Source organism: Cyprinodon variegatus, unplaced genomic scaffold (genome assembly GCF_000732505.1).
Source record: "Cyprinodon variegatus isolate N-32 unplaced genomic scaffold, C_variegatus-1.0 Scaffold91, whole genome shotgun sequence".
In the NCBI taxonomy this organism is placed as follows: Eukaryota; Metazoa; Chordata; class Actinopteri; order Cyprinodontiformes; family Cyprinodontidae; genus Cyprinodon; species Cyprinodon variegatus.
In genome coordinates this window covers 315590-337896 of record NW_015150544.1, presented here as the reverse complement: position 1 = coordinate 337896, position 22307 = coordinate 315590, and the positions used below count along the sequence as shown (strand labels likewise).

Genomic DNA, 22307 nt, shown 5'->3' with positions numbered 1-22307 from the left:
TTATACTCACTCTCCCTTCTCAGAGTCTGATTTGTAGTCTCCATTTGATGACTTCTTTGCAGCCATCTGTTAAGGAATTAGGTATACAAAATAAGACATATGGGTATTTTTTGCAGAGCTTTGCAAAAAATATCCATATCCTTTAATGTTTTAGCATTTTGTCACATTAAAACCACAAACTTTGCGATTTGTCACAAAACAATGACTGATTAAAAAAATGTAACGGCAAGAAAAATAAAAGAGTTCTTGTGTATTTTTCATGCATTCATCATTCCTTCATTTGCAATTGGTTTATATAAAATACCGACACATTGTTGTGCATAATTATGAAGTAAAAAAAAGAACAAGTGGTCATATGAAAAGTATGTCCACATGTAATCAGCATCCCTTACTTAACACTTTAACACAACCTGTTAATGCTCTCATTAGAGTGTTTTTCAACACATCAATGCTAAAATCTAAACCCCAACACTAGAGTGTTGGGGTTTAGATTTTAGCATTGATGTGTTCTCTAGGGGTTTAGTACAGACACAATGTACTGTAGGGCCTGCAGCCTATTGTGCATGTATGTTTATAGCCTCTGCCCAACTGGAAAGTGAACCTCTTGCCGAGACTTTTGAAGCCTCGCATAGATTTTCCGAGTATTTTGTCCATGTTTCCATACACTATGACTAACTTCCCTGACTCTGCTGACCCTGGTGGTAGCAGAAACCAGCAGCTGCTTTGCTGCTACCACCATGTTACAATAAGAGAGTAAAAGCTGGCTCTTCCGACTCAGACCTACAGTTTAGGCTCTTTCTTGGTAGGTTTTCTGGATAGCCATCTTATTTTTAGATGAAGGCATGAAAAGTGCTTATATTAGAATGATTTATAATCAAATCCTGTTTAAAATTTCTTTAAAAATTTTATAGGTGAACTCTCTGCTGTGTTCATTTATCTTTATGGTGCTGATAGATCACCAACAACAAACCTCTAGTGCAATACTGTCCAAACATCTTGCCAAATGTTCCAAAATGTCAAAAGTAAATGTGAGCCACAAGACATGAAATCAAAATCATCATTATTAAATGGTGAATATTTTTTATGTATTTGACTTTTTTTCAGTAAGATTCCAATCCATCAGTAAAAACAAAGTTCAAATAAATAAAGCTCCATTTGCATCAATTTTAATCAATGTGTCATTTTCTTCCACTTGAAAACGTAGCTAAATTATAGATAAGTCGGTCTTATAATATTTTCAGTAAAACACACTTCATGGTTCTAACCTGCAAAAAAAAAAACAACAACCAACAAACCAGGAAGTATTTTTACAAACCTGTGCTTTCTTTTGTCTGACAGCACTGGCTATTGATGGAGCATCTCCTACCACCACCTCCGATACGTCCCCCAAACCTGGCTCGGCCCCATGCTTGCCTTCCCTCTTGGGCTGTATGTTGAGAAGCTCGGCCATCAGGTCAGCCTCTGCTGCATCGCCCTGAGCCATCTGACCCATCTGCTCCAAGGCTGAGGCATCGTTAGCTTCCATCTTTTCTGTTTCCAGCACATCTCCATGGATCCCAAACTGAGTTGGGTCTGGCATGTTTCCTAAAATATCTGTCACCTTCATGTTCTTAGCCCCTTCAACCAGACCACCGCCAAACATAGTGGTCCACAAGATGTGGAAGAAACCCCAAACCAGGCTGTAGATAAAGTGGAAGAGACCAGTGATGATCATCCAGAAAAATGAGAAGAAACCCCTCCTCATCTTTCTGAATCTCCTGTATTGACGCCTCATGCTCTTCAGAGTGAGCAACTGTTGAAAGTGACATAGGCTTTTTCGCATTGAGATGCAGGCAATTGTAAATGCAGAGGAAGATTCCATCATGACATTCTCTTCTTCTTCCTCTTCTTGGTTCTCCACCACACTCTGGCTCTCATCCTCATTTTCATCTGAACGCTCAACAGGATCTGGCTCAGAAATCTGAGAAGCAAGCTGCATCTCAAAGATGGTGTCCTCACAGAAGTTGACAAACAGCTCCATCTTCTCGCTCTCCCCGCCTTCATTGACCACATCAAATATGAATTGCCTTTTTGACTCTTTCACTTGAGGCTTCTCCCACTGCGTACGACTTGACTCACTAATCTCAAAGTAGACTCTCTCAATGCGCTTGGCTCCACCCATGATCTCAATGCGACCCAAGAATGGCTCAAAGTAGCTGAGGACGCTTTCAGCCAGGTTAAGGAACGTCGACAGACGGGAGTCGTGGGGCATGTGCTCTGAGAGGTTGGTGAGCAGCACTGCTACATTAAAGCCAATGTCCTTTGCTGGTTCATGAAATCTCTCCACAAATTGCTTGTAGCTGAACATGTCATTCTCATCTGCTTCAGCACAGGAGAGAAGAAACTCAATCTCAGACTGAGAGTATTGCTTCTGGTTCTCCATGGACTTCTGGAAATCTTTCTTAGAGATGACCCCTTTACTATCAGAGTCATACTCCTTAAAGCTGTCTGAAGTCGTCAAGTCCTTCAGCTTGAGAAACATGTCGAAAAATTTCAGGATCATCTCAACATTGCTTGAAGATTCCACCAAGGTGTCCACCATCTGTTTGCCAATAGTTCCATTGACAACATTACCTGTGACAACAAGGTGATTTATTAAGAAAATGTTTTAACAGGATAAAGGTTTAGTGCCAAACGTTTTCAACCTTTTTTTTTTTATTATAAACAGAAATAATGATGTATTTACTAAGGATTGAATATAACAGACCATAAAGTGCAAATAATTTTTATTATTATTTACATATAAATATCTAAACCAATTGTTGGTAGTATGTCTCCACTAGCTTTGGATCTAGTGCCTGAAAACTGGACCAAATCTCTTTCGTAAGTTAGCAACAATAAGATGTTATGGAGAGCAATTGTAAACATATATTTTTTAACCTTGCCACAGATTATAAACCAAGTTTAAGTCTAGATTTCGCAAGGTTTGATCAAGAGGTTTGGCTTTTTCTTTGTTTCTTCCACCATGTTCTATTGTGGTTATGACTGGCTCGTGGTAGTATACATTGTTCTCTTTTTTTAGAATGGAGACAAAAAAGTTACAGTACATTTGATCTTATCTACTAAAGTGCACTCCACAAAAAGTTTTTTGAAAATCACAAAAGGCTTGTCGCCAATTTTATTTATAGTTTTATTTTTCAAGCAATGGCTTTTCTAAAAGTGATTATTTCAGGTTAGTGGAGTGTTCAACAGCCAGTTTTCCTGTGGTTTTCCATTAGCTGTGGATCTCTGCATCGCCCCAGAGGTACAGTATCTTTGGAGGTTGGCAGGTGTGCAAACAGTTTTCAAATATACAATTTCAAATTGCAGTGTAAGCTTGGGCTATTGTTTGAAAGCCTAACCCTTCTTTATCAGTGACATGTCTGCTGAGTTTCTTAGGTTTCATTATACTGTTTGTTCCACTTTAACAAACCTGCAATGTCTTTACAAAATCAATAAAATTAGGTAAGTAGCTTCTAGAGATCACTCAGATTTTTAATTATTCTGAGTTTTGTGGGGCATGTTTTATCATCCTTCCCAGATAATACATTGCTTTGAGCTGAGATTTGAGGATATAACTTGGCAAAATATGAGAAGATCCAAGTGGTATGGATATTTTAGTAAGGTTTGGTTGATTTAACTGTCAAGTATATGTTTTTCTATTTTAAAATCATGAAATGAACAAACCTTCGAGAAGAGAAAGCATCATGACAATCATGTCCTTCTGCAGATCCAGGAGCTCCTTCAGTAATTCAATCTGACTGGAGTCCTGTTAGGAAAAGAGAATAACAGAGGATATCCCTCAGGCCACTGACAACCTTCCTGTAAGGATTGTTTTGCTCTCTTTAATAACCCTGAGCTGCATTTTAACTGCTGAAGGCTGCTTCAGATTCCACTGAGGGCCAGACGGTCCCTCAACTCAACATCCATCCATCATCACAAGGGTTGATGTCGTTTCCCCATTCAAGAGCAGATGGTGGGGTCACTCTGAGTCATTCAGTCTCTCTGGATTTTGTATTAACCATCCCATAAATATCAACCTTACTTTGATAGTTAAATTTAGTTACTTCACCTGTGTTCTGCAACATCCTTGCATCTACTGTCAGACCAAAAGACTTTGAGATGATTAAAGAAGGTCAGACATTAATTAGCTAAATTAGCTGATATGTGATTCTACTGCAGTACCACAATGATATTGTTGGGGCTGGAGCGACCTCTAGTGGTATAACAGAAAAAATACATTAATACTGTTTATATTGTTTTTTGTATTATAATTGCATCAGTGGTTCCATAGAAGCAATCATTCAAGCATTTCCTTTAGGATTTTGAAAATTGCATACATCCATATACATACATCTACAGACACATGCTTACAATAGACAATGCAGTTAAACAGATATTAATATCTGAACTTCAGAATAACCTTCATGTTGTTCTAGGGGGACTTTTTATAAAATGACTACTTCTCATTCTGTGAATTATATCTATAAAGTTGTTAGGTGTCCCTTTGTAAAGTGGAAAAAAAAACAGAATAACGGTCTAGGAAGAGATTATCAAATGCACAACTGAAAACAATCAGAAGATTTCAAAGAAGAATGGGAAATCTCATCACCTCTGACACATTCAAATTACCTGGGATAACTTCATCTGCATGTTGGCGAAAACATGCAAAAAGCCCACAACTGCATCCCAAAGCCTGCTGTGAGCCAGACTCTGCTGATTACCTATGCAGGGACCCTGTAAGCACAAAGCATGTAAAGATGATGAAAAGAAAAGAGAGGCATTGCTAATAGTAAAGTAGTGTACTTTGAATAGATTACCTGTATATACTCTGTTAAAGAGTTGAAGACCTGTTTGGCGACCGATAGCGCTTTAGAGAAATTCCTCTGGCCAGCTTCGTCAATGACCTCTTTACCAGAATAGTACCAGTAGAAATCACTGATCGATTCCTAAAAGAGGAGCTTATAAGTGATTGATCATTTGATAAAAGGAATGCAGGATTATGCAATAATGTGCTACCTGTAGTCTTAGCAGGTAATCGACTGTGCTGATGATGATATTGACTGTGGTTGTATTCCCAGTCTGGGTCCTCAGGAAATTTTGAAAATCTAGGAAAAACATGGTAGAACATTACCGGTAATTATATATTCCTCAGCCTTCTACATATTTTCTTACATTCATCTCTCCAATAACTCTACTTTAGTGCCCTATCCTAGCAAAAAAAAAACACCAGAAAAAATTATACTTCCACCTCCTTGTTTGTGGCCGTGGTGGTGGTGTTAGTTTTTTTGTTTTCTTTTAAGAAAATAACATTAACTTGTTTGATGTAAATTGCAGTTTTATCCGAGATTACAATGGGCCTCTTTCAGTTTTTTAGATGATCGATTTAAAACTGCTTTATAATAACTGCTGGATTATTTTGTCTCAGTGATCATGTTTTCATTTTGTTAATGTTTTTAAACCTCAGAGAGATGTATTTTAAGGAAATTAGAGTAAAATTGGGATGCACATTGATGCAGTGGGTAGCACTGCTTTCTACATGGAGTTTGCATTGTCTCCCTGTGCATGCGTACTGTAGGTTCTCTCTGGGTACTCCGGCTTCCTTTCATAGTCCAAAAACATGACTGTTAGGTTAATTGGCTTGTCTAAATTCTCCTTAGGTGTTAGTGTGTTAATGGTTGTTTGTCTCTGTGATGACTGGCGACCTGTCCAGGGTGTACCCCACCTGTCATGATGGGAAATGGATGGATGGAGTAGAATCAACTAAAATAATAGCCAAGCTACCCTTTTAAGTGTTTCTATTCTAAAAATTGGATACCATATATATTTGTCATAGCACTTCATGCAAGCACTACTGTGTGTTGGTCTATCAATCATTAAATTAAACATATTTAAACATACAAAAGTGAAAAAACGTTTGAAAATATTTGAGTAGTATAAATATTTTTTAAACCAGAAGGACTTCTTCATACCCTGATTCGATAATCTAAAACACATAAAGATTGGACTTTATCTAATATAGTTTTAATCTTTATACTTTAATATAACCTCAATAATAGATATTTAAAAAGCCCACCTACCATTGTTATGACCCTCACAAAGAAGTTGCAGAAACCTAAAAAGATCCTTGGTGAACTCATCATTTTGTAGAACCTTGGAACCTGAGAACAACACATTAAATGATCTTTTTAATTATGAAACAATGAGAGATTTTATATTTACAGGCACAGAGGCTTTCTTAACTTTTGCCTCCTCATATAGCAGCTGTCTTTTTGTCAGACAACCATTATTCTTGTGCACTAGGTTAGTCAGAGCACACATACACGGTCAAGTGCATCAGTCCAAAAATGAAAGCAATACAGGAAGAGAACTGAGCTTTGTTGCTCATACCAACAAAGCTTTAATAAGAGACTTAACTCATAATCCACGCTGGTTATTACTGTAATGATCTTAAAAAATAAATAAAGGTCCCCAAAGAAAAGAGCAAGCACTTACTTCTTCTAAAAGAAATAACAAAATAAAATGATGTGTTCAGTTTTAGGAACCTCAATCCAAGAGGTAAAAAAGCATGCATTAGTTTACTCAGTCCAGGGTTCAAATACGGAGATTCATTCATTCATTCATAAAAAAAAAAGGAGGAGGAAATAGGAAATGGGAGGAAATAAAGAAGGGAAGAAAAGAGGGACTATAGCAGTCAAGAAGTAAGCACAGCATACAATGAGTAGAATCTAAACCATGTATTTACCCCGCTCACTCACGTTGACTGGGACCGATGACATAAAAACATGATCAGAAGGAAACAAACAAACAAAACAAAGGCAGACATAAGCAAAGGAGAAGACATTGAGATTTTATCAGAAGAGATAGGAACAGGCGAAAAATGATAGGACTATAGATATATATAATTTAACATACACTGATCAGTAAGACTGACATACAGTAAAAAAAATATTACAATCTTAAAGTACATGTTGCAAACTGGGGTTTAGACAAGAAACAGTAACCATCACTTATGCCTGGTCTTATGAAGTGAAAATGATTTATGCATGTTTAAAAAAAGATTATCATACTGTATGCAATCCATTGGTTTTTATAGAAACATTAGCTGTTAATGTGTTTGTGTTTTTTAGGACTCAGACAGGACTTTGACATACAGTAACACAGGTTTGTTTGCAGGATGACATGACAACAAGAAACAGATGACATGGAGATGGACTGGAGCAAAAGAGAAAATGTCCTTGCAAACTAATCCTGCCGTGTTTGTTTTGCAGTAATCTTGGAAACCATTATGGGTCATAATAAAGCCTTGCACGTGAAAATAAAGAGAGGTTTACTTGATTACTGAAGTATTGGCTGGGCTAAAGCAGACTGAGTGAGACACTTTTTACACACAGTATCACTAAACAATTGAAAATCCCATCTGTTACTGAAATAAAACACAGCTTTTATTAACTGAATTTTATGAGGATTTCTATGAAGAAACTGATATGATAGGAGTTCTTGTGCTTATATATATATAAAAAAATTACTTGCTAAACTAGTACTATTTAGGGCCCAGGCAACATTATAGCTTATAATGCTGACAGAATTGTATTGATTTATAGGTATTTTCCTTATTTTTTTAAATGTCTTCAAAGTCCTGTTTTTAATCAACTAACAATCCTCCAGAGCAGGAAAATCAGCCTGTTACAATGTTCAAGAGGATTTAGGATTGCAATAAAGTAATTTACCACCTTTATCAGCCTCACTTACTTGATCCCTCTTCAGTTACCATTCCCAGGCCTTCAGCTTTGTTTTGCCTTTCAAAGGCATTTAAATCCAAGACACTGCAATGAAGAAAAGATGCAGATTAAAAATTTAAAGCACAGAACTTCAGTTTATCTCTGTTTTAACATAAAAAAATTACTTTTTAGCTTCTACAAGATGGATCAAGAAAAGGAAAGGGAAATGCCAATAAACTCAATTTAAAGTCTTTCAAATCCAACAGAGCATTTGAGGACCGATTTATGGTGCCCGAATTTTCTGTTTGGAATTGTTTAAGTATTTTAATAGTTACTACTCTTCCTTGTGTAGTAAATCTGATATTCTTTTTTGTTAGCTTAGTTAAAACAAAAAAGTAAACTACTGCACATATTAAGCTGTTAATTAAATAATTGTATTTCCATTACCTGCATGACATCATCAGTCCAGACAAACTTTTAAAAAACCCCACATCTCTTTTTTCCTTCAGATAATCCAGCATTTTCTATATAAAAAATAAAAGCCAGGTTAGTTATTAAAAAGAGGTTGTTAAAAAAGTCAGTTTTAAAAAACGCTGCCTACTTGCTGGACCAGGATGTTTCCACCATTGAGAATGGAGATGCCCAGTTTGAGGGTGAAGGTCACAGTTGCACCAAGCCGACCTGCAATGATACATAATTGAAGATAATTTGACAAATAGCTTCTGCAGGACAGATCACAGGTTTGTGTGTCTCACGGCTACCTTTGCTGGCACTAATCATTTGGAGAACCATCTCTGCTGCTCCTCGATCATGCAGTCGGGCTTGCTGATACAGCATCTTTTGTTTCTCCATTTCCTTTTCCTACAATAAATCAATTTGTCTAAAATACTTGAACCGATGAAGAACATGAGAGATACAAATCCATGCTCCCTAAATAATTATAATACCTCAAATGTTTTCTCTTTTCCTTCCTCTTCCTCTTCACCTTCAGCACAACTCTGAAATGGAAGGAACAGATTAACCTTGCATTCTTTGCAAAGCAGCATAAAAATGCGGGAAATATTGTACCTTTGCCATCATATCAGCATATGCAATATACAAGGGATCCTCTTCCAATGAACTAAAAAAAAAAAATTATGATTAGATTTTTAAAATCTGACATATTATTATTTTTCTAACTTGCTTGAACAACAATAATTAGGTCTTTCATTTTATTCTATAAAATATGGCAATTCACACCAAATTCCCTAATTATTATTTGTGAAGAGAGCCAAAGCAATTAGGCATCACATATGGAGCGGCCTGTACCAGTGCCAGGTGGCGAGGTGTGAGTCTGAGTGTGTTTTCACCTGCATTCAGTCAAAGCGTTGTGGCTGAAATGAAGGATGAGCTGGTGTAAAGGATCCGGTTGCTTTCGGATTTCCTCCTCTTCCTCTTCTTCCACTTTAGGCTGTGTTTTCTGCACAAAGGGAGCAAATCCTCATTGTAGTCCAGACTGATACTTCAAAACTCGACCATACAGCCAAGCCAGCTGTGGAAAAATTAATGCTATAAGCCATATCTCAACAGAACATTGGATTACAGTCCATGCACATACATTAGAGACCACATGCTTAAAAATAAGGACAGGGATGTATTATACACAAAATTTGGCAGCAATTCTTTTACTTGTGGCAGTGCTAAATGGGGAGTTTAGCATGACTCTCTTGTTACATCGATTTAAAAATACAAATACTAAGTGAGTTCATTTATTGGGTTTGATACTTTTACTGAAGTACATCAAAGTTTTGAATAGTTATTAAACATCTGGAAATTTCTAAGATAATAATTTGGCAGCGTAGAATCCTTTTAAAATGCTGTAAAAGAAAACCGAAGAATAAACTATTGTAACTCAGTGCATCTCTGTGCACTACTGGTCAGATGGCTGAAAAAGGCACTATTTCTCAACAAAAGGCTACACTCCAGCTACAACTATTTAGCTTTAGAAAACAATTAGTTGTTGGAAAAAAATGCATATGCAGGCAAGTAGAAGTAAAAGAACTTAAGATCCTATAAAGAGCAGAAGCGCAAAAAAGAGATACTATTTGTATATCTGATTTTGAGCTTTAACTACCAAAGAATAAATTATGGATGATTATTTATTGGTCAAAAAAGAAAAAAAGACAAGAACTTTTCATTTGTGCCTGTAAGTTGAAGCATTCACGGGATGCTTTCTTACCTGTGTTTAAAAGATCACATGAAGTGGCCCTGACAGCAGGAGAGATGCTATGCTTACCTGCAATGCACCTTTACTACACGGTAACCCAATGTGACTCAGTTACAGAGACAATGGCATGTAATCTGACAAGATGGGGACTGTTGCATATAAACCATGCACTGCTCATAGGAACCGATATGAGGAAAACTGGGGTTGGTTGGAGGCATGACTACTTACTGCAAGGTCCTGCACCAGCTTCTCCTCAAAAGAGTACTCCTCTGTTTCTATCCATATGCTTTGATATGCCAGAAGGAAGAGGTTAATAGAGCGATGCCTAGCAAGGGGTAAGAGTAGATTAAGCCTGGGTTAGAAAGGAAGGAAAGGAGGAAAGGTTGCTTGAAGAGGAGGTCAATGCTGGTTAGTTCCGGGTTCTGGCACATCCAGCTGGTCTCTTTGCATGTACAGTCTGTACTGCCATAATCTATGTTATAAACTGCTGAGTGAGGCACATTTACAAAAGGGTTTACCTGGAAAATGTTCTCAAACAATTCAACCAGTGCAACAATTTATATAGAATATGTGTACAGATGAATCTTATTAAAAAAGAAACACTAAGAAACAACAAAAAAAATAATTCTATTTTATTCTATAATGGGCTCTATGCACAAATCTACTACTTCCTGTTTATAAGGTCAGGTGCTTTGTTACCTTTCTTTCTCTCCTATATGAACTGATTAATTAATCCATTTGTGTCTGACCTCAGTAACCATGATAACATGGGCTAGACACACCTTGATTTATCAGTTCATCTAGTAATGAAAGACAGGAAAAAAAGGTGTTGCCTTACGTTGAGGAAGTAGTGGAGTTGTGCATTTCAGTACTTAAATTATTTCACCTATGAAACATTTCTTCTATGTAACTTTCCAGTAATATGTAAAATAAAAGTCTGCTTCTTTAATAATGATGTTGTATGGCTTACCCTTCCTGTGGAGGATCTGAATGTAAGGAAAGCTGTCCAACTGTAAATTATGCGTTCTTTATTAAGATTTTCTTGGTAATAACTGTTATCATAGTAAATTTGAGTACATTCATATCACTAATATTCACACTAAATGTCACGCTAGGAAAAAAAAGTATTCAGTTGTAATTATATTGTAATACATAACCAAGGTTTATCATACCAATACATTTCAATTGCATAGACAGATCAGATTCAGTGACACATAGTCCAACCTGATTTTTAAAGTTATATAATACAAAAAAAAATAAGTTTATAATGCCAGATGGTTACTGCAAGCAACCCTAGACATTGCATTGATCTTAGCCACTAACTTAGCAATAATCATCCATAGTATTCAGTCATGAATGAAAAATCTCCCTCTAAGAATTTGTATTTATTTATGCAATTACAGGCAACAACAAAAAAAATTATATATTCATGATAGTCCAATTTGTCGTTTTCCAATTACATCATAATCACAAGGAAGAAATTTGGTTAAAAAAGTTTGAGAAGTTTTTAAATAAAGTCTTACTAAAACTCACTACATTTATATGTAAGTTTATCTTTGCATAAACTAAAGAAAATAAAGTAATTATATTTCCACATCGTCCCAGTAAAAGCATGGCTTCAGGTGGATCTGTACTGTAAATGTGTGGACCAGTGGAGATAGCTTGAGGCAAAAACTGAGCTCAAAGGGAAACAAGCGTAGCAACAAGCCAAAGAGCAATATAAGTTCAGCTTTTTTTTTACCGTCAGCACTGAGAGCAGACTGTCATAGTTTGTGTTCTCATGCATTATCCCCAACCAATTGTGTCGGTAGGATTTCATGAAGTAATTATTATTTTTGTGCCTAAGGGAGTGAGGCAGAGGTAAAACAGAATTTGAGAAAGTGGACAGATAGGGACTGAAAGGAGAGACAAAAGTGAAAAGATCACATCTGAAAGAACATGTGTTACAAAAAGAAGCTTCATTTTCTCACTTCTCAAATAAATATTTACAGGAAAAGATGATGCCTTTGTGCATAACAAACAGTAATTATTACCTACACTGAGTCATATTTTACTGTCAACAGTTCTGAATAAATGAGTCATGCTGTCAGGCAGGCGGGTGGGATCTGAGAACATACTGAGGACGATCACCCAGAGGTATTGGGCTTGTTAATTGTTTTCCTCAAAGCTGCAAGCACTCTGCCTGACTACCTCTGATTGAGTTACAGAGCAGCAGTCCATAAAATTACCACCACACTTCTTCTTCCAGAAGACTGTTGTAGACTATGGATGTATATTTCAAATGGAGAGAGTTTATTAAGAAACAGGAAAGAATAATATGAGCTATGAGGGAAACAGAAAAGAGGAAATTTTAGTTAAAAAAAGAACTCCTAAACAATTTAAAGCACTTTTATCTAATTTGTTCCAAGTACCTCGGCACTGTCTGTATACTTTTGCAATTGACTGAAAACCATTACAGAGGATTGTGTGGAGACCTTATAAAGAGGGCGGGGCTTTGAATGTTTTCGGTGTTAACTTGGCGCAATAGTACCTTGGTAGATTATAAAGCGGGGCCATCCGGAAACAAGCAACGACCGCTCGCTTCCTCTGTTTGGAAAGCAACTTCTGCCAAACGCACTTCTTGGATCTCAGAGGCTGCTCCACCTAATGAGGGTTTAAAATTATGCAAAGCACAGCTTTAATACTCTATTGATAAATACGCCCATACAATATACATTTAGATTAAAAAAGTAAGAGTTATTTTGGATGTTATTTTAATGGATGTGTTTTTCAGAAAATGAGTTAGACAACCATACGTCTTTAATGAAATGAAAAAAAATCAGGAACTGAATGCATTTGTTTGCATTTACAAAAACCTTTTCACAGAAAATCACTAAATATTCTCACATATACACACACACACACACACACACANATATATATATATATATATATATATATATATATATATATATATATATATATATATATATATATATATATATATTGTTAACAGGTAAATATATATTGTTAACAGGTAAATGCTATTGTAGAACACCATTATTACAGCTGCTAGTGAAAACTGTGCAATACCGATAGGGCCTGAAAGGGTGCTGACCAAGAAAAAAGTCACCACAGCAAAACTGGCACAAAAATTAAACTTTTGTAGTTGTAAAAAAAAAAACGCACCATTTTACGTGATAATATAAAACAAGGATTAAGCTGCTTGGCTTTTAAACCTGCAAACTACTGTAGGCTGCATAAAATCGGATAGAACTATGAAGATTTATTTCTACTTTGTGATTTGTGAAACAATTGTGATACAATTTATTATTAAAATAACAGCTATATAACTGAAATCCAATTATCGTTGGGTGTTCCAACAGGACACTGATACCAAGCAAACATTAATATAACTTGGAATGAACAAAAGGCATCTAAATTGACCCTATCTTTAACTCTATAAAAATCCATTGACTATAATTCTGACTATAACAAAGAATAATAAATGTAAAACTCCTATTAGTTCTGGTAAAAAGAGTTGACAAGCATCCAACCAGAATTATGGTGGGAACTTGTGGATGGCAACTTTAAGGGTATGGCAACTCTACAACTTGCTAAAGGGCATTTATTCTTTATTAATTTATTATTATTATTTTAGTAAAGGCAGTTGTATGTCTTTGGGTCTGTATGTTTAATTCATAGTTTAAAGTTGCTTTCAAATAACAGCACATAAAATTAAACTTGTGCTTCAGAATAATTTTTTTCTTTTTATTAAAACAACGTTGTATAGTTTTTGGTAACTGGAGCCTGTTTCTGCTGCACAATGTATAATGATTTTAAGTCTTCCACTATATCTATAACCCATTTAGCACATTAGCTTTTTTCTATTGACATTTCGCCATCAACAACCTTCACCAAGATGTAATATGCATTTTCTGTACCTGCTCTAGATTAAAGATGGCCGCAGAAATCCTTTGAATGCGATCAACTACTCGTTCAGGGTCAGGTGGGCTCTCAATCCTCATCACGATGTCCTTATAAAGGTTAAGTTGCCACCGCACAGCAGGGTCCTCTGACTAAGAGAACATAACACACAGTGAAGGGGGGGGGACAAATTCTAGGAGCAGACCTATATTAATCTGCAAAAATTGAAATTTTCTTAAACCTTTACCTTTTCTCTGAGGTGCAAATTTTGACGTATATGGTCTTTAACCTCTTCATCTGTATCTCTCTGTTAGGCAGAGACAAAGAAAGAGAAAAAGAGAGAATATAGCTGCAGAAATTGTGCAGGACAAACAAGTCAGACAGCTCTAGATGTTTAAGCAAAGCTATATAGTGAAATAACATGTATTTTTTTTTTTTATAATTTCTACCATAAATGAATGTTATATTTGAATAAAAACATGATAAAATATGGAAAGCATAGGTATTTAATATATTTCCTTGCTTCATTGCTTCCTTAGGAGATGTATGCATTGCAATAGCAAAATCAAAACACAAGTAGACCTAATTAAACAATAAAATGACATCAACAATGAGTCTGGGTCCTATGGAAATGATGATGATTAACCACAGTAGCATTTGCAAAACTGTGTCCAAATATATGTATACTACTGCAACTATACAGTGCAATGCAAAAATAATGACCCCCTTTAAACTTTTTACATCTTTTCATGTTAAAACCACAAAAGTAATTGTATTATACTGTATTTGGATTATATATCATAAACTGACAAATTAGTTTAAATTTATAAACTGGTAGAAAAAGAAATTCTTTTAAAGCTTTTAACAGATAAAAACCCAGAAAGCGTGTCTTGGAGCTACAATCATGGCTTTTCATACTGATACCCCTAAATAGAATTTACTAGAATCAATTTGCCAAGGAAATTAGCTTTTGTTTTGCAAATAATATTTCCATGTGTGAATTATCTCAGGATAAGCCAGCAATTTTTAAAGGGGTCAGAAGTCAGAACATTAATGAAAAAACATCATCATAAAGTCCATCAAACATGACAGAAATGTCAAGGTTAACAAGTTTAAAGCAGGGTATGGTTAAAAAATAAATCAAAAACCTTAAAAAGCTCACAGAGCACTGTCTTATCATTCTTTAAATCATTAAATGTGTGGTAAACTGATGGTCTATCATGACTTAGCCAGAAATCTAAACTTTGGGGCCAGTGAAGCAAACATACATGAAGTCCATTGTAAATGAAACAGCTGTAGAGATTCACTCTTCAGCTACAACCTGCTAACCCCAAAACTGACATTATTGCGTTCCACAACTCTAAAACTACAGAAGTGCAGCAAAAAGAAGCAATGATCACAGATAATTGTTATATTTTCTGTTTGCATTTGGCCACAGATAACTTTAAATTAAGAGACATCCATGGCTCCAGCCTTATCAGAATGTTACCCTATGTTTTTAGATTAAGGACACTGCTCTCATTCCATTCCCAAATCTTTACCACCTACATACTGAAGATGGCTTTTTATCCTGACACAGGAATTGCTCTAATTAGATAAACTATTTAGGAAAACATTGTGTCACTCAACAGAAAGGGATTGTTAGTGATGATTAACAGAGTCAGACAGCATCAAATAAAATAATCCTAACCAAATACATGAAGGATGTAGAAGGTGTTTGGATCTGATGAAAGCAAGATTGACTTTAATGCCTAAGTGCAAACATCTTATGTGTCAGAAAATCAACATGACACACTGAACACAATATCTCAAAGGTAAAACTCAATGTCTGCAGGAATTTTAGCAGAGCCGAGAAAAAGACCAGAGTTGATGGGAAAAAATTGATAATGCTTACTGCAGGGAAATCTGAAAACCTGTTAGAAACTAAAAAAGACTTGAGATGGGGCTGAAGATTCCAATTCCCACACAAGCATGTAACCAAAGCTAGAACAGAGAGGTTTAAGTTAAACTTCTACAATAACTAGTCAAATTCCAAGCCTTAATCCAGAATCTGAGATTATACCCGAAAATGTTACTCACTGATGCCATCATCCGTTCAATTGTACTGAATGAAGATGGAAAAACAAAACATTAAATATTCTACCCATGCATTGCTTGTAGATATGTTACTGAAAAGGCTCCCAGGTGCAACTAAACAGAATAGTATTTCTCTGGAGTTTTATTCAGAGGACTAAATAAAAATACTGGCTTTTGTTTTTACTTTACTGTAACAGCTTGAGTTTGAGCTTTATGCTGTACTGTCGCAGTGTACCACATAGATTTTAATAGAAAGTATGAAAGGGTTTAAGGGGTACCAACTATTTCCAGAACATTTCTATGAAAATAACACCATAATTAGGCTGTTTTGAGAGTCATCTTTATGCACTGGTGTTGCTTTAAATTGCTTTAATCTTTCAAATGCTTTCTCACCATTAGGTAGCGGGTCTTGGCTAGAGAAATAAGCTCCTGATCTCCGGGGGTGCACATGTTGAGACCGATTGGCAGCATCTTCTTTAGAGCAGCTACAATTAGTGAGGTCTGGATGGAGTAAAACTCCCCGCGTCTTTTCTTATGTCTCCTCTCCTGGTCTTGTCCCCCAGACTGAAAAGTTTACCACAACATGCTTAATAAACAAGTATTTTTAACTGAAACCTTGAAGCCTATATTTTCTGGCTATAAATTAAGATTAAAGGAAAAATCTGTTCATATTCAGAATTTAAACTTCTGAAAGTACTTTAAATATGAAATTATTACATAATGTTCAATAAATGATAAGTGTTTTTCATTGAGAGTAATGTCATTTGAATGTGCTTTACCGGAGACTTCCATGTTTGTCAAAGAACACTACTGCCACTTATTGGTTTGTGACGTCACAGTGCTTTATCAGCTGTTGATCAAGTCCCAATGCTGCACCTAGTGTTTGTCACAACCCATTATTATCCAAGTCATCTTCAAAACGTTCTTCGAAATGTTGGCTACATATTACGGGTTTTTTCTCTGGCCAGAAGTTTGATAGCAAATCCCCCCTCTTCAAGTTGGCAATCCAACGAAGAACCCGTCCGTGGAGGATCAGGAATCGGAAAGGCGAACAAATTTTTTATTATTTTTTTTTTTACTTTTAGCCACTGTATTACAACATCCAACTGCCATGCACGTAGGAATTGTCAGTTTAACTATAGCTCTAGCAAATATCAATGGTAAAGTCCTCTCCAAATCTTAAATAATTATTGTGGATGTGTCAAGTAGTTCCCATTGATTTAGCTTGTAAAGCAGGGAGAATGACGCTAGGTTTACCGCACCGTGACGTCACTGCCCAAAGATGTCAGGAGTGGGGTGTTACTATATTTGGGCAAAAATGGCCGGTCCCGGACTCAGTGATCGCGAAAATACTAATAATTTTTTTACTGATTAATGCTAAAGTAATTAAATCAACACAAACGTATTAGTTTTAGATATAGATAATGATCCATTGATTATTCCTTGCTAACCAGACTTTTCCTTTAAATAAATGTATGAGTCACATTTACAAGGTGTCATTTTACATAAAGGAAACAATAAAACTGACTCAGTACAAACACTTATATTTTTAAATACTACAGATAATATTGCATGATAATAATACTGTATAAACACCAAAAAAGACATACATACACAGCCAAATTACAGACTGATAACAAAACACACAAAAATCCTAAAACTATTGACTAAAGACGGAGGGGTATCACCACAAATCAATTGCAAACACAAACATCACATTATACTCTGCAGAAGGACAGAGCCTTTCATACCAGATTAAATGTGTTTAACCCATACAGCAGCGCGGAATGAAAAAAATGACCATGTCACACACATTGATAAATGGAATCAAGAAATAACGACGCAACATAACATATAACTATACTATTTAGACTATATAGCACATTGGGCACAAGCTATTGGCTTTTCTGCTTGGCGAAAAGCATATGCAAGCCAATAAGCTGGCAGGTTAACAGCACATGCACTGCATCACTCTACCTTTTCCTTAAAGGACTGTTTGAGTTAGAGGGACAGAGAAAGACAGACAGAAGGAAGCAGTTAAGGGGAAAAATGGTGAGAGGGCTGGTTTTATCAGAGGCTCAAAGTCCATTTGATGTGAACATGCAAAGCAATGAAAAACATTAGTTTCGCCTTCAAAGAGCAGTACCTCGCAGACATATTGGAACCAAAGAATGAAGATTAGTGTGTATTTCTTTTAATAAACATGCATAGGTTTTAATATTACCACACATACAAAATACGCACACATATGGGAAATTTAACAAATCAGATCCTTTGTAAAGGCTTCTATATAATCTCACAGCCATATTTAGATTACAAAATCCTCTCACATGTGTGGTTATTGTTGTGTTAACCTATGGGCTGTGCTCCATGTTAACATATAAGCACATGTATGGATAAAATATTTTTTTCTTACATGGCAGAAAAGATGTTAACATGTGTCCTCCTGATGTCCATGCTTATAGTGTGTTTGTACTTTTAAGTTCTCATGGAAGTTATTTTTTTTTTGTCCTTCTGGATTTAAGGTTGTAAAGGTAAAGGTAAAAACTTACCTTTGACATCTTTGTTTTGTTGTCTCCGGTCAAAAAGGAGAGATTATTGATTTCATTCTGCACCACAAAGTTCTGCTCTTCTCTTTTAAAATTCTAAACAAGGAAAAATAAATTATAGTATTTGTATTCATACTTCCTAAATTAGAAGGATATAATCCTGGATTTTGGAAAGTTTAACTCAGACATTTTTATATCCGCTGACACAAATGGTCAACCAGTAGAATACACATTACCAACAATTAACTACAACTGGACTGGGAAAAGTTAGATCTCTGCTGAGGCTGCAGTCAAAACAGGTCAAACCTCACTTCCAGACATGCTTATAAGAAAGCTTGTCTCTCACAACAACTGCAATGAGTTTTCTGGGTCTGCCACTGCATAAGTAATTGGTACCATTGCTTTGATGACAGGGGAAAGGTTGGGATTCTGGAAGGATGCCAAATAGCATTTCCACTGCAGCAAATACCAACTATATACCAACTATATATTAAAAAGAAGCAAAGAAGTGTATTCAGTGGCATCAGAATTACTGCCTGAATACAGATGCACGCACCTCAAATTGTATAAATCCTTTATAAAAAAGAAAGTTATGTTTTTTTTTTTATGTCAATACTTTTGCATGCATTGTAAATGTATTGTGTCAGTCAATACAGAAGGACATAGCTTGATGATTTACATGTGATTTGCACCATAGGATGAAAATCTCAGCGACCATTCTGAAGAGCTCATTGGAGTCTGAATCCGGTTCTTTTAGCCACCTAGACCTGCAGAAAAAGAAAAATTAGGTGCCCTTCATCATTTTGTTTCACTGTAGACAGTAAAAACTCAAACATAAAAGATGACTATTGCAATTATTTGACCTGTTGTTGTCCACATAGCGGATGAGCATGGGGTAAAATGCATAGAGATCCCTGCAGAGAACAGCAAACTCATCTAAAATGAGCAGCTCAGCCTCCTGAGTGTCTCCTTTACTGTCAGCCTTCAGAAGCTCTTCTTCGGCCACCACTTTCACAGTTTTCTTCTTTAGTTTCTCCAAGGTTGGCAAGAAATGGCTCTTCAGCAGGTCTGCGCGGGCCTTACTGATGATGGGTTGTACATAAACTGAAGTATATAATAGCAAATGTGATTTTTTGATAGTATCATATATTAAACAATGCTACAATTTTTTTTTTTGACTGAGTAGAATACCTGCGATTCTCTTCATCCATGAGGCCTCATCGATGCCCAGATTGTTATTGAGGATCTTTAAAATGTTGCCCAAGATGAGGCTGAGATGCTCTGATGTGACAGTAGTGCAGCAAATGCTGCCACCACTTGTGGGCTGGTTTTCAGGGCCCTTCTCCCACCAGTAGGACAAATAGTTACACAGCATGGGCAACACCACCTCAATTACATGTGGCATCTCAGTGTACCGTGCTCCAGACTCAGCCATGTCATTGATGTCTTTCATTAGCCCATCAAGCCGCGGCATCCCAGGACACATCTCCTCGACAGATTCTCTGATTCCCAGGACTAAAACATCACAATGGTGTCATTCAAACACAGTTACAGGAACTTTAGTATCAAGAGGATCTGTCGTATTTAGATCTATCCCTCTCTTGGTAGCAGAGGCCCCTTTTCTATAATGATAAATGCTTGACTTTTATTATCAATTTGTAACTCACCAGCTCGATCTCTGGCACTCTTGGTATTAAAAACAGAAGAGGGGTTGTGCGTGTTGAGCTTTGGCTCCAGGAAGGCTACAGGCATGGCGCCAGCGAGGGTAGCCAGACACTGACCGAGAGCTGGCAGCTGCCTTAAAGTTACACAATTAACAAATGACCATGTGGCTGTTTCTTTTTTTTAAATGAAGTAATTCCCTTCAGTTAAAATTTTAAGCTGATACCTTTCCACATAAATGTTTTTTCCAGTGCCAAGTGCATAGAGGCTGGTCAGGATTCGATAACAGGACACCTGGACATCATCCACTGAGGACAAAAAAAGGATGAAGAAATTACAGAAAAACTTAATGCACATGTGACTGCAAAAAGGCCTGTATATACAGTATATAAAGTAAATCTCCCTATATATATATATATATATATATATATATATATATATATATATATATATATATATATATATATATATATATATTAGGCTCTCTCTGTGTGTATTAAGAGGTGTGCATCATAATTTACTATTTAGCAATATATCAATAATATATAAGTGTAGCCGTAATATGTAGCATGTAGAATATCTCCTGCATGTCAGCAATAACTAACTAAAAGACTTTCCTTTTGATCCAAGAAAATTTCCAGTATCAAAACAAAGTACAAAAGAACCCGCCACCTTTGATCGTTTCCTTCTCTGTCAGGACTTACAAAGCAGATCTACTCCAAAGTGGTGTTGGGTGATGTGTTCAAACAGAGCAGTTAGAATGGGAAGCAAAGCCACAGTGGTGTAATTGATATTCTGCGACACGCCTTTCATCTGTGAGCGAGAATGAGTGAATTTTCCCAGCTTCAAGTTCTCAAAGGTCTTCTCCAAGTCCTCTGCAGCATTCTCAAAGAAGGTCCTCAACCCAACCCTGACTTGCTCCGAGCCAGACTTCATCACTGTCCTGTGATATTTAAAAATAGAACCAAAATTTAATTGGTAATGTGTGTATAAAAGGATACTTGATATCCGTACATGTATTAAATACATTGTTTAGTCTGAAATGGTTTCTCACAAATTATAAAATAAGCAACCATTAGGCTGTCTGTCTGAGCACTATGTCATAAATTATTAATCCACGGGGAAAAAATTAGGATTCAAGGTGAGTGTGCCATTTCTAGAGCTATGCAATAAACTCAATAAAACAGCACAGTAGTCTACATTAATATGACTAGTGAGTTCGTTTTCAGCATTTTACAGTTCCTAATATTAGTAAATACATGTCCATGATAAACCTTGAAGTGCCAGGGAAGAAAAAAAAAGAAATGTGTCTGCTGTCAGCAGTAGCTTTTCAGCATAAACATGTCTCCATATTGCATTGCTGATTTAGCCTCATTATGTATAAGCTACATTAACATCAAGTAGACAGTCTATAAAGAGCATCATGGGCCACAGGCAACAAGTGCTGCATGAAATGTGATCTGACTCATTTTAATATCAATGGAAACTCTTTGTAATGTCAGCATCTCCCAAGAGACATGAGCATTTCTGAAAGGAAATACTCAAAAAAAACTAGATGAAGATCAAGGCTACATTAGATCTTTTTAAAGAAAAGAACTCATGGTTCACAGTTAGGAATAATTGCACATCTGTCTTTTTTTTTTTTAAGGAGGAAAATGCAAAACAAACCACATTTCTTGTTTACATTGAGTTTTGCCTAATGTGTAGCCACCTGGTGTCCAAAGTGTGTGCCAAGATGTGCAGACAGCTGACCATCGTGGTGGAGTCACTCCCTACAAAAACAACACGAAAGTCATTAGTATGAATATGCAAGAGCATTTTCTCCATATATTTTCAATTTTATATATTTTTTATATTGAATTTTCAGTTCAGATTATATTTATTTGCTACAGTAACCTGACTTCACATTACAATGTTAGATATATTTCTTGTAATTTTTTCTTTCTATATCTAGAGTTTTTTTTTTATCATACATATATAAATCCATTTCCTAGAGAAATGATTCTTACGACTTGATCTTTCTAATTTTTGCCACTTTGCAACCACGGACTTTGATCAATTTATTGGGATTTTCATAGGCTATAACAACCCAGTTAAACAGTATTAAAAATGTTTAAAAGAATCACATGAAAATACATTAAAATTTATTCAGCTTATGAATACAATATA

At 36.0% G+C, this 22307-nt stretch overlaps 1 protein-coding gene across 13 annotated transcripts in view; it reads right to left on the bottom strand.

The window, feature by feature from the left end:
- The window catches only part of ryr3 (ryanodine receptor 3), a 134713-nt gene that overhangs the window by 9331 nt on the left and 103075 nt on the right, over nucleotides 1-22307 (bottom strand). For 5 of the 13 annotated variants that reach the window (XM_015373714.1, XM_015373715.1, XM_015373718.1 and 2 more), the window contains 29 exons: nucleotides 21823-21910; nucleotides 20843-21081; nucleotides 20365-20446; nucleotides 20144-20274; nucleotides 19668-19991; nucleotides 19340-19580; nucleotides 19156-19243; nucleotides 18480-18572; nucleotides 17905-17919; nucleotides 16321-16491; nucleotides 14099-14158; nucleotides 13869-14003; nucleotides 12476-12588; nucleotides 10174-10270; nucleotides 9089-9198; nucleotides 8808-8859; nucleotides 8687-8737; nucleotides 8501-8600; nucleotides 8341-8420; nucleotides 8187-8263; nucleotides 7771-7844; nucleotides 6764-6781; nucleotides 6099-6179; nucleotides 5038-5126; nucleotides 4839-4967; nucleotides 4651-4755; nucleotides 3706-3787; nucleotides 1316-2613; nucleotides 11-66 (listed from right to left, as the gene is read on the bottom strand). In XM_015373714.1, coding sequence (XP_015229200.1) covers nucleotides 11-66; nucleotides 1316-2613; nucleotides 3706-3787; nucleotides 4651-4755; nucleotides 4839-4967; nucleotides 5038-5126; nucleotides 6099-6179; nucleotides 6764-6781; nucleotides 7771-7844; nucleotides 8187-8263; nucleotides 8341-8420; nucleotides 8501-8600; nucleotides 8687-8737; nucleotides 8808-8859; nucleotides 9089-9198; nucleotides 10174-10270; nucleotides 12476-12588; nucleotides 13869-14003; nucleotides 14099-14158; nucleotides 16321-16491; nucleotides 17905-17919; nucleotides 18480-18572; nucleotides 19156-19243; nucleotides 19340-19580; nucleotides 19668-19991; nucleotides 20144-20274; nucleotides 20365-20446; nucleotides 20843-21081; nucleotides 21823-21910 — 4279 coding nt within the window. The remainder of the gene's footprint in view (nucleotides 1-10; nucleotides 67-1315; nucleotides 2614-3705; nucleotides 3788-4650; nucleotides 4756-4838; nucleotides 4968-5037; nucleotides 5127-6098; nucleotides 6180-6763; nucleotides 6782-7770; nucleotides 7845-8186; nucleotides 8264-8340; nucleotides 8421-8500; nucleotides 8601-8686; nucleotides 8738-8807; nucleotides 8860-9088; nucleotides 9199-10173; nucleotides 10271-12475; nucleotides 12589-13868; nucleotides 14004-14098; nucleotides 14159-16320; nucleotides 16492-17904; nucleotides 17920-18479; nucleotides 18573-19155; nucleotides 19244-19339; nucleotides 19581-19667; nucleotides 19992-20143; nucleotides 20275-20364; nucleotides 20447-20842; nucleotides 21082-21822; nucleotides 21911-22307) is intronic. The other 8 variants (XM_015373725.1, XM_015373723.1, XM_015373724.1 and 5 more) reach the window with 6 other exon arrangements.